Source organism: Podarcis gaigeae (assembly GCF_964106915.1).
Source record: "Podarcis gaigeae genome assembly, chromosome: 2".
NCBI classification, from domain to species: Eukaryota; Metazoa; Chordata; class Lepidosauria; order Squamata; family Lacertidae; genus Podarcis; species Podarcis gaigeae.
The window spans coordinates 74,093,620-74,106,098 of record NC_139679.1 but is presented as its reverse complement, the minus strand read 5'-3'; the positions used below and the strand labels follow the sequence as shown (position 1 = coordinate 74,106,098).

General features: G+C 43.8%; 1 protein-coding gene across 1 annotated transcript; it reads left to right on the top strand.

The window, feature by feature from the left end:
- The first annotated feature begins 1,142 nt into the window (after positions 1-1,142).
- On the top strand, positions 1,143-12,421 carry CISH (cytokine inducible SH2 containing protein). The gene is made up of 3 exons (XM_083726666.1): positions 1,143-2,355; positions 8,698-8,924; positions 9,707-12,421. Exons 1-3 carry the CDS (start codon positions 2,309-2,311, stop codon positions 10,201-10,203), a joined length of 771 nt encoding a protein of 256 aa, XP_083582792.1. The 5' UTR covers positions 1,143-2,308; the 3' UTR covers positions 10,204-12,421.
- The last annotated feature ends 58 nt before the right edge of the window (positions 12,422-12,479 follow it).

Here is a 12,479-nt window from a genome sequence, read left to right as displayed (position 1 = left end):
GAAAGTCTAGGAATTCAATTTAAGGAAAGTCTAAGCTCCCTCTCAGCCAGGAGGGTTTGAAACCACAACCCCATAGACAACAAGCAAACAAGCGTGCCACAATTAGTCCAGTGAGTCATAGGTGGAATAGCCTCCACATTGTGGCATTTCAAGCAGCCAGCACATGGGCCCGGGATGACATTCTCATTCAACTCTAACAAAAGCATGTGAAGAATCATGGCCTTTGGCTTTGACTCTCAAAGCAGCATCATGGTGCAAGTCTCATGGGCTGCCAGCAGAGTGCTTGTGGGAAAATAATAGACCTTGTGCTGCCTGGAAATAGGCAAGACAGTTTATTATTTTATGGGTGACTATACTATATACCCATCTAGATCTAAGACACGTGACTCACTCTCATTCAGAAGTGACAGGGTGGGATGCTCCCTGCTGAGTAGTTTGCTGTCAAGGGCACCTTAAGGTGTGATCTTCTGAGCTTATTACCACCTAGTTCTATGTGGGGCATACTGGATATTTAGGATGTCTTGAAAAGAAATTCAGGCTGTCAAAATAAAATAAAATAAAATAATCAGGTTATGGCTGGGAATGGATTAATAATAAAATTGTGAGTCCCATCCCCTTAAAAAAAGGTAAAGGTAAAGGACCCCTGACGGTTAAGTCCAGTCACGAATGACTCTGGGGTTGTGGCACTCATCTCGCTTTATCCCCCTTAGGCATCTCAAATACACCCCCCAATTATTGTTCTTTTTTGGGTGACTTGTAACTATTTCAGGTATGACATTTGTTGCGGCCATGTTCGATTCACTCCCAAGCTTTATGAAATTGTACTTGAAAGGGGTGAAATCACATGAGAGTATTTTTTTTAGTAGGGTGAGAGTATTTTTTTAGTGGGGTGTGTGATTCTGATCTACTCTTGAATTAAAGAAAGAGCGAAATTCCAGGAAGAGGACGTGCCTTATCTTTCAGCAGCAATGACTCCACTTTCTGCAGAGCGTTATAAAATTGCTGTCGTCCAACTATTATTTATTTCCCAATGCTGCGCCAGGAACAAACGTGGGGTGTAAATCATAGGCTTTTTCAAAACTTCGGCGGAAGTAAACCACCAGCCTAATAAAAGAGGCCGCTGGCAGCTGCCCCACTACTCAAGGCAGGGAAACGTGCTGCTGCTCCTCGCCCTGTCTGGGAGCCTCAAGAAAGAAGCGGCGGGCGCTTGGCCCCTCTTGCCAAATGGCTACTAGCAACGCCCGCCAGGCTTCCCGCTGCTGCTCCCCGCCTCTACCGCCCTTCCTTTTCTGCCTCCGCGTTGGCGTGCGGCTTTCTCCGCGTGTCTACTGGGCTAGGATCATTGCAGCATCCGACGTCATCCGCCCCTGATTGGCAGGGCTCCGAGGCCCGGCCCTGCCCTCCTTCGCTCTGATTGGCAGAAGGACGCGGTCCGGCCCCGCTTTCCTGGAAAGTTCTTGGAAATCTATCAAAGGTATTTCCTTGAACGCAGAGAGCGGCGGCAGCCAATGCTGGATAAGCCTGAAAACAACCAGCAACTTTTTCAGCCGGATCCCTTGAAAAACCCTCTCCCTTTCCAGCTGGGGGATATTTTGGTGATCTGTTGGGGGGATTATTTTAACTCCAGGAGAGCAAGCCTGACAGCAAGATCTCTGCTACGGACGCATCTATTTATATATATTTCTCTTTTTTCTTGTTAATGTCGGCACAGTGATGTGAATACAATACAATTCCAGGAATCCACCACTTCCTGGAATAGATTAAAAGGGAGCAAACAAAAGATTACTTAGTAGTGGCTTCCCCCCTCCCAGAGCTTCAAGATTACTTCAAGAGGCAGCGTCGAGGCGAGCTGCAACTCTCTCTGCTCACTTCTTCCACGCGTTTAAGACAAGAGAGAGATTTATTTATTGAGACGTATTTATTGATTTTTCTTTCCAGTTGTTGCTGGTGATTTTATACGCCACCGGGAAGGAGATTTCTTTCCTTCTCTCATATTCTTTTCTTTTCCCCGTGTAATATTTTTTTTTAAAATTCACCTCTGCAAGAGTTCAGTGGAAAACTGCTAAGGTTACGTACCTTTTCTTACTTGTAACTTGCTGAGCAAAGACTTTCTGGATACCTCAAACTGTCTGCTTTTCAGCGAGTGATCTCCAAGGTGCTTTTGAGAAGCTTCTGGGTCTTCATCCAGCCTTCTTTTTCCGAGTCACTTACTGGCCGACTGTGGTACCTCCTGTTTGAGAACAAAGACCGATCATAAAGAAGAAACCCAAAAGAGGGAGAGCTTTTCCCCCAGTTCCCCGAAGACTTGATGCTCTTTCCTTGGTCCTGGAGTGACATGATCCTCTGTGTTCAAGGGTAAGATCCCTCAAAGACTTTGCAATTTTCTTATCCCACTTTTAAAAGTACTGAAAAGGTATTGTGGAACAAGTCCTCAAACCCCCTTTTCTTTAAATAAGGGATTTCAATTCAAATCACTGTGTGTGTTTAAGTTACTTTATTTCAGTTGAAGGTCACCCTTTGTTCAGGTTCCCATTTTTAAAAAGGTAAACATGCAGCACATCAAGTTAACAAAATTCAATACGCTTTTAAAAGAAGTGGAAGGAAGAGAGTTGCTGTTTCTATTGTGCATGTTTGATTAAAGATGTACATGTCCACTCAGAAAAAAAGTCCCACTGAGTTCAGTAGGCCTGACTTCTAGATAAGTGGGCATGCAATTGCAGCAAAAAGGCTTTATAATCTTACTTAAACTGAGGAGCGGTGTGTGGGGATCAACTGGAAGAGAATTCCAGACATACAGAAAATACACTTGAGTTGGTACAGAACAGTTTGTTGTGAGTAGTGAAGGGCTACTGTTTTAACCATCTTCAGATAATTAAAAAAACCCAACACCACTGCAAAAATATACATAGATTGCTGTAACTGATAATAGCTTATCTACCCAAGACTCTGTGTGTGTGATGTATACATGGCACGCTGGTCACGCAACTATCTACATGTTACTGCATTTGTGAAACTTAGGACAGCACAATTTTTCAGTTTGACTAGATGTATCCCACTGTTCTTACTATCACACCAAAGAGTCCCAACTAGAACTCATACTCGTGCTGCCAGACTAACATTTACAGTTACTTCAGATATCAAGAGGTGGTAGCTGTACACTAAGACTGCATGTTGTCTGACATTCCACACTCAAGCAATGTAAAATACTTACCTAGTTATATAGTCATTAAGAGCTATGCCATTTAAAACTATTCCAAAAGAGAATCTAGAAGTTTTTGCCCCTTTCCACTCTGGCAGAGGTGGGGGTTTCCACCTCCTCTATTGCTTCTATGTATTGCTGGCTAGACACCACAACGATTTTCCAGTTTCTTTGTTTTCATTGCTAATACTTTCTGTTTGTGTGATGAGTTTCAAAACACATCTGCTCTAATTTAGTCTTTGTCCTCATTCACACCATACATTTAAAGCACTACAAGACCACTTCAGTCATGGCTTCCCCCAAATAATTCTGGGAGTTGTAGTTTGTTAAGGGTGCTCTCCCCTAAAAAAACAACAACGATTCCCTGAGTGATTTTACAATCAATCCCTCTTCACAGGCAACTCTGGGATGGGATGGGAATAGGGGTCAACTCCCAGAATTCTTTGGAGGAAGCCATGACTGTTTAAAGCGGTATCATATTGCTTTAAATGTAAAGCATTTAAAATGTAACACATTTTAAAATTGCTATAATGGTGTGAATCGTTCCTCTTCCTATGTTGGTTTACAATTCATTTGCTTCCTGTGCTGGCTTTTAACCTGGGGCTCTCTAGAATTTTGTGCAGGTTAGAAACCACTTGTCTCCTGCTCACTTAAGCAGAATTCCCAAGGGAGAATAGAAAAGCACTCAATAAAGCACAGGGCTGGAGAATTTCCTGAATCTTCCTATCTTGCCATTTAACTTTCGTTTGCTGGGGAAGTAAGCAACTCCAGAACTTTCAGCTTTAGTTTCGGGGCTGCTCATTTATTTTTTATTCCCCAGAACTAATAATTCTTTGGAGAAGGTTTGCAACCTTTCTTTAAAACTGTGGAATGCCTTTCACATTTTCCTAAGTAGCTCAGCTTGAGAAGTATACTGGTTGTTGTCTTAATTTCTGATTAAACCGTTGTTGCTATTTTGATAGGTTCACCATTCCTTAATTTAGAACTAGCTAATAGACCACATGGCTCATATCTCTTTAATCCTAGAAAGACTGACATTCCTCCACAGGGCCCAGGTGATAGACATGAGGTTTGTCCTCAGAACAAACCTGCACAGTACATAGATCCATTGGGCTTCATGGATATAAGTAGAGATGTGAACCAGTCCAGAATGATCAACTATAGCACACTGGTTCTCAGTCTGTGTCCTTCCTCTGAGCAATCACACTTTGATGATGTAGATGCTTTTCTGATACTCCCTAAAAGAGATACCTCTTTTTGCAGGGAGGGTACAATTTCATTTTTATTATTGTCCTGTCTGCCCTATGTTTATGCCCAGTCTGCTTCAGTTTATGTTCCTCTCAGATCATATTTAGAAAGCTACTACCTCATTTGGCATGAACATTTTTATCTTCTTATCTTCTTGCACACCTTCTCAAAGATATTCCCCGGCTTACTACTCACACCAGCCTTTCTCGTATTCCCAGTTGCACTGGCAGAGGAAGGCGGGTGCGGTGCGCACCAGGTGTCAGCTGTGAGGGCAGATGACATCGCTGTACCACCCCCCCCCCCATGTTCATTGTGCGGGCAGCAGGCCACTAGGGATGCTGCTGTGGTGGCAGCTCTCACACGTCTTCATCATTCCTTCTTTGCTGCAAATTGCCTTTCTGTCACATCCTGGAGCCCTTCACTTGGTTGAACCACAAAATTTCACTCTTGTCTCCCTTTCATACCCTAGTTAAGCAGCCAGGATGCATGGACTGCAAGGACTGTTTCTCTAAGGAGACCGAATGCAGGGAAAGACCTAGCAAAAATGGTATTAACATCTTAGAGCACAGCATCACTCCCCCTGCTGCAAAAACAAAACAAAACAAGGGGCAGACTAGAATGCTTTTAGAACGTTATTTTAAAGAAGGGACATGTGTTGCAAACTCCAGGAATAAGATTTAAAGGACTGGGATAAGGTTATTTATTTCTACAAACAATAGAGTTTTGGGTTCAGTTACAGAGGAGACCGTTTCCACCATGCCAGGCCCTTTGCCCTCTCTGCCTAGTATTTGTAATCTCAGCAAGCAGACCTATGGTTCAAAGAAGCCCATGCCAAGTATCCAGTTCAGAAAATAAGATGGGTTACAGGGCCTCATGCCCTCTTCTCCTTTTGGCCAAGAAACTCTGAGGCCTTTAGAGCCTGCCAGCTGGAGTGGCTGTTTTGTTAGCTACTATTTGGGGTTGGTGCGTAAGGCTAGCTCATTGTCCGTTTGCTCATATGAGTGGTAAACATCCATCTCTGGAGGGTGAGAGGAAAGGACGACGACGTTACATCTTGTGCAAGAAAGATGAAACCACGCAACAAAAGCAGAAGCTGGTATTATTAGGATTTCCCTCCACCCTTACTATCAGAAGCATATATACGTCAGCTTATTAGGAACTGATTTGGCCATTCTGTTCCTATAATATATGGGACAGGGTTTCCTAAGAATCTCTGGATTTTGTTTTGTTTTTTAATCTTTTAAATTATTTATTATTTACATGTGAGCCATTAAAATATATGTAGCTCTACTGAGTTTCATAAGCAATGCAAAGCAATGCAGAAACAAAACCCAGACTGAGAGCTTACAGTCTAAAGTAGGCAAGGAAGAAGACAGAGGAATGGGTGGCAGAGAGAAGGACGGCAAGGTATTTATGGGCAGAGATGCTTAAACTTGATTCCAGTTGGGAATGAGAATTAAAGGTTATGCCGAAGATTTTAATATTTAGATTCCTACGCGTGCATCAGAATTCCCAGGACTGCTCAACATTTCCCTCATGAACCAGATATTTCTGAAAACAGAAGGGCACTTTCATTTGTGAGCATGAACCCTCCCACTTCAATATCTCTAATTCTGTGGGACCCCACATCTCCCCTCCCACAGAAAAGTAGTAAGAACAAAGCAGATTCAGGTAATTGTGACATTCAATTACATTTCTCTCTTCCCCGTATGGGTGGAAGCAAAAATGAGGGCATCACAACAGAGAAAAGATCAGTCCAAAGTGTACAGTATTCCCTATTACAGGTACCGTAATCTTTATGGACTGCCCATTATAGTAACATTCAGGTCTAGTGATGGACCTGAACCAACTGAATTTGGAACTGTGAACTCCTGTAATGAAGCCTTGCTGGTAATTACAGCTACTTCCTGCCTTTTCACTTTGTTAGTCATTTACTACCATGCAAATTACTGATACGTTCAGATTTGCCGGTTGCTATCACACCCACTTTGGAGAGTAAAGTGGTTACACAAGGTACAAAGAAACTTAGAGCCCGGGCCAACATGCGTAGGTGCTTTTGAAAGGCGGCATTAGAAAAGCTATGGAGTGGAACAGAATTGAGAAACTGAGTTGGCAAATGGTTCTTGGCCATGGTTTGCCTGAGAAGGACTTTGTCTCATGGTTATGGAGGAAAGGTGTGGCCCACTTCAAAACTTTAGCGCTGTGAATTTCTAGCAATGTCTAAATTTAGCACACAAATCATATTTGTTACTGTACTGCCTGCCGCCTTGCAGTGGGTGTGTTCCAGATAAGGTTTTTGTGATTTCGTGCATTTCCCCTTTTGGGGAGGTGCAAAAGCTTGCAGCTCAGAAAACAATTGCTTAGAAGAAGAAGAAGATGATGATCTCGGCATTCACATCCCTTGTGGGTGATACATGCACTTTTCTCTGTGCTTTTTTTGTTGACTCATCTTTAGACTTCCATATTCAACTGGGTTAATTGAAGGGAGCCAAGCAGCAAGACCACCAGGCTATGTGGAAGGGGAAAATACCGGTAACAACTAGCAGAATACTGTGGTACCTCAGGTTACATACGCTTCAGGTTACAGACTCCGCTAAGGCAGAAATAGTACCTCGGGTTAAGAACTTTGCTTCAGGATGAGAACAGAAATTGTGTGGCGGCAGCAGGAAGCCCCATTAGCTAAAGTGGTGCTTCAGGTTAAGAACAGTTTCAGGTTAAGAACGGACCTCTGGAACGAATTAAGTACTTAACCCGGGCTACCACTGTACCGATGGGATAGGATGGATATGTAACCTCATCCCTTGTTTTCATCAAGGTGTCGTTGACACTGCATGCAATGTCTGCCATGCGTTGGGGTGCGTTTTTTTAACCAAAGAAGTGGCAGACTGTACAACCAAAGCAGAAAGGCCTTTTGCAAATGGGACTCAAACACTTTGACTTTGCTGCCTGTGCACAGCCTCACCAGCACAGCTGGATTTAGGGCAATGCAGGCCATTGCCCTGCACAAGAATGCCAGGCAAAATCATTCTTCTTTAACCAGGCCTTTGGCCAATGCCCCTTTAAAATGTGTTGTGGAAGCGGCGGTGTGTGTGTGTGTGATTGGGTTGTCTTTGTTTTTGTTTTTATTACCCATTTCCTGGTTTTAATATTGTAAATTTATGCCCTGAGATCTATGGGTATAGGGCAGTATACTACTACTACTACTAATAATAATAATAATAATACACAGAGTGAAAGAGGGGAGGGCGCCCAATTTTGTCCTCACTCAGGGCGCCATATTACCAGAGTCCATCCTTGTTGCCAATTCCACAGGTTTTTAGACAAGTTCACTTGGGGCTAATGAACGAGCTTCCAGTTTGTATTTCCTGATGGGTGCAGTCTTGGTGGGTAGCTGGAAAAGAGTAGTGGGACATGGAGCTGGCAGAGGAGGAGGAGAGGGGCCAGACAATAAGTGTAGCAAGAACAGATCCGACTGTAGGCTGCCTGTAAGCGTATATGCTATTCTTTGACTCTTCAGCTCTTAGAGACGTTGCATAAGACGCGGGTACACCCAAAATCGCTTCAACACTTTCCCCTGCGTATGTGTTGGTAATTATTATTCAGGCACAGTAATGTTTGAGATGCAGTAGAAAATAGAGCACTATATTTGAAAAGCATAAGAGTGAATTTTAAAACTTATTCCAAATTTCTCTTTTAGTGCATTTGATTTTTAATGGGATATAGTCAGGGAATCAAGTGAAGTTCTGTATGCATCTACTCAGAAGTAAGTGGATTCAGTGAGACTTGTTCCCAGCTAAATGTTTATGGGTTGCAATCAAAGAGAAAGAAAAAGACTGGGTCTGTAGGACCGAAAAGCCACAGGCATGGAAAGAGTATTTGAGGCTGCAATCCTATATACAGTAATCTGGGAGCAGTTCCACCAAACTCAAAAGGACTCTTTCTGAATAGACATGCATAGGATTGTGCTGTCAGTTATCTTCTGTCTGGGGACAAGCCTGCACGACCCCATTTATGTTTACTGAAAAGCACATCCCACTCACTTCAGTGGGTCTTAGTCCTTTGTGTGCTTATTATCACAGTTAAGTGGTATGCATTTCTTCCCTTTCTTCTTCCTCTGTTTATCTGCTTGTGCAGTGTAAGAGGCTGTCACATAGTGGGTTAGTACAGTAGGAAGCAATGCATTGATGCAACCTGGTTGCCAGGCAAGGTTAAAAACCCCCAAAACTAATTCTAAATGCCCTTCCTTTCAGATCCCATCCTTTGCTGGCAGAGGAGAAGATCAGAAGCCTATCGCTTGGGGGCCTTGCAGCGAATCTGTCAGAGCAAGTCATGCAGCCTCTGTCAGTCACACCTTTCCAAGAAGAGCCTGCTCCACCCTTTGTGGCGCCCACACCGGACAACAGCCCGCCTCAAGCACGAGACCCAGAAGAGGATCTGCTATGCATTGCCAAAACATTTTCATATCTGCGGGAATCTGGTAAGAGCCCTCGGAGACTTGGTAGTGGAGCGTGCCATGTGTGCTAGAGGTGCAAATAACAAGGAAGTGGAAGCATTCATGCGGTTGATGGGCAACAATGACTGTTGAAAGCTGCTTGCAGTGGAGATATGGATGACACACCATTGGGCGGCAATGGCGACAGTTCAGAAGGGCATTATGGGCCTTGAGAACTGGTTGGCTTTTCATTAGATCTCAGTGCAGCCAGGCAAATGGCGCCATGTTCTTCTGAAAAGCTGGCTTGGGGAGACTGGACCTGCAGCACTACACCATGAATCCCTGCTTAGCTCATTGGGACTTACCATGTGGGCTAGTGGGTAGAGGGTCCAGCTTGGGAAAATGGGATCTGGATTCAAATCCATATTCAGCCACAAGGCTGCCTTAGACTGTCAGCCTGGATAAGTGGGGAAATCCCATAGAAGCCACCGTGAACGTACTGCAGTGTGCAGTAGTAAATAAATACATCTCCTTTCCCTGTATTACTTTCCGTTATGATTGTAGATCAGGTTTTCTAAACTTGGGTTTCCAGCTGGTTTTAGACTACAATTCCCATCATCCCTGACCACTGGTCCTGCTACCTAGGGATGATGGGAGTTGTTGTCCAAAAGCAGCTGAAAACCCAAGTTTGGGAAACCCTGTTGTAGATCCTGCACTGAGCAGGGGTTTGGAATACAGGACCTCCAGGTCCCTTCCAACCCTATTATTCTTTGACGAGTTTGTACTTTTTCTTCTATGTGTTTCTTATCTCTCTGCCTCTCTTCTAGGCTGGTACTGGGGCTCTATCACAGCCAGCGAAGCCAAGCAGCAGCTCCAGAAGATGCCCGAGGGGACTTTCCTGGTGCGGGACAGCACTCACCCCAGCTACTTGTTCACCCTCTCAGTTAAGACCAACCGAGGCCCCACCAACGTGCGCATCGAATATGCCGACAGCAAGTTCCGGCTAGACTCAAACTGCCTCTCCAAGCCTCGCATTCTGACCTTCCCGGATGTGGTCAGCCTGATCCAGCATTACGTTCTTTCCTGCACCGTGGAGAGCAAAACGGACGCACCTTACCCGCCTCCCATGCCTTTGCCTCCTATGCAGAAGGAGGTCTCGGCCGTGCACCTGAAACTCATCCAGCCTCTCAAGCACAGGGACAGCCCTCCTAGCCTCCAGCACTTCTGCAGGCTACGGATCAACCGGTCGACTGCCGAGACAGACCAGTTGCCTCTACCAAAGAGAATGAATGACTATTTGAAACAGTATCCTTTCCAGCTTTGAGGGCGCTGCTGGTTTGCATCAAGACAGACTATAGAAGCAATTTTTTTAAAAAAACAAAAAACTATATACATAAAATAAAAATTAAAAACCTGATGGGACAGTGATGGGGCTTTTTCCCACCGACATGGTGTGGTATTATTTTAAGTGGGCACAGTAAGTTAATACCCTCCCTGTATTTTCTCCCCAGCTATCCTAATTCCATTCCTGTGCCAAGGAGGAGGTGCTGGAATTGTGGCCATTCCAGTGCCCAAACCTCAGAGCTTCTCTTTATTTTCTGACTTTGTCTTTGAGGAAAACACACTTGGCATGTGCACACTACTTGAATTTCAGAGTCACCATCACACCAGGAATGTCGAAACATTGTTACTGTCGTTATTTATATCCATGGTAGCTTTTATTCTTTTTCACTACTACTAAGTATAATATAGATTACTACTACTACTACTATTATTACTACGTTTGCTTCTTTTTCAAACAAACCTGTAGCTATCCATAGTAACCCTTGGGGGACTTTGAATATCGACCAGTTAAGTTGTCTTGCTGTAGCCTTCTCCTTAATCTATGATAGTGCATTCGTACCCAGATGCCATTGGAAGCCCATGAAAGGTTGACCCTAGTCAGCTGTCAACATCTAGACTTCAGGTCCCATCATCGTAGCACACAGAATCCTTCCTTCCCTCCCAAACAAGCCTATTGGGCTCGGACAATTGAGCGTATTTTTGACTCTATCTTCCCCTCTTGAAGAGGACACACCCATTCTGAAGTAGCCAATTATATACTAATGATTTGCTTTTTTAAAAAATAACACAGTGAAGGCTCCTGAGTACCCTCTGCATGGAGCTGAAGCACTTGTCTTGGTGGGATGATCCCATCTTCAGTATTCAGACCAAGCAAACTTCTATACATATATTTATATATTTATTCCTTCCTTCCTTCCTTCCTTCGGGGGAAGGAGCCCAGCAGAAAACAGGGTACCTTTCTTCCACCATCCCAATAACACCGCCAACCAGTTGGTTCTTAAGTTTTTATGTCACTGCTTTGTTTAGCACCATGTGGCTTCAGAAAGAGCTGGATTCTGTTATTCACTACCTCATTGGCTAGGGGTAGCTTGACTTGTAGGTTGAAGCGGATAGTTGCTTTTTGAATAACATAATGAAATCAAAAAAAGTAAAACTTTAATGTACCTTTTTTTTTTTTTTTTTGCTTCCCTAAAGTTTGCCTGTGGACACTTAATCCACTTTTATTTTGATCCTTGTATATGGGGAAGGGAGAGGGAGAAAGAAGCAATCAAGTGTTACCCCAGCTTCCATCTGGGGTACCATATCCAGGCAACTCTAGCACACTTTGTATTTCTTAAGGAGCTGGTGGTGCCCAAGACCCCAGAATTTGCTGTGCCTGGGCCAAGATAACAAGCTTGGCATTCATTCTGCCTTCCTCAGCCTTGTGACCTGATCACTGGGGGCAGAGGATTTGTACATTCAAACTAGAATGGTTGGTCTCCCATTATATATCTAAATCCTCAGGACAATGATGGATACACTTTCCCCATAAGCCTAGAGCTGAGCTGGAGACGAGAGATTTCTGCTATGTCAAGAGACTGAGATTCAGGTAGGGCTAAGGCCCCTTTGCATCAGAGATGGGGAACATGGAGTCTTCCATGTATTGTTGAACCACAGTTCCCATAATCCTTGACTGTCGGGCCATTTCTGATGGGGCTGGTATCCAACAACACATTGGAGAGCCACAATTTCCCTATCCCCACCTTAAAACAGGCTTGACCAACCAAAAGCTTTCAAAAGGATTTTGGACTACATCCACCGTCAGTGAACAGCCATGCTGATTGGGGCTGATGTATGCTGTGGTCCAAAATGGCTGAAGGGCACCATGTGGACAAGTTCTACAGAGTAATTTGAAATATATATCAAACCTTCAGCTCCCATTGCCAATCCAACATGACCTGGGATATTTAGCTAATGTCTGTTTCTTTTTGTGTCCCCCTAACCCCTCTGCCTGGATTTCTTTTGTATTTCTGGTTTTATTTTGGATACTTTGATGACTGACAGAGAATGTGTGCCTGTGTGATGTCTGGTTTGTTGCTCACTGAGCTCTCTCCTGTTCACTGTGACAGACTGAGCAAGGGCAAATGAATGAGAACAGAGAATATATTTAAAAAACAACAACAAAATACAATAAATGATATTTTTAAATATAAACAAAACACTGCAATGTTTTCTTTCTTCAGTGTAGCCTGTTGCAGAAGCCTTTTAAGCATGTTT

Bases quoted from the DNA above. Each gene is read 5' to 3' on its own strand.
- CISH (XM_083726666.1), top strand. From the start codon at position 2,309: ATGCTCTTTCCTTGGTCCTGGAGTGACATGATCCTCTGTGTTCAAGG. The intron at 2,356-8,697 runs GTAAGATCCCTC...CCTTCCTTTCAG, and splicing joins ATGATCCTCTGTGTTCAAGG to ATCCCATCCTTTGCTGGCAG. The intron at 8,925-9,706 runs GTAAGAGCCCTC...CCTCTCTTCTAG, and splicing joins TTCATATCTGCGGGAATCTG to GCTGGTACTGGGGCTCTATC.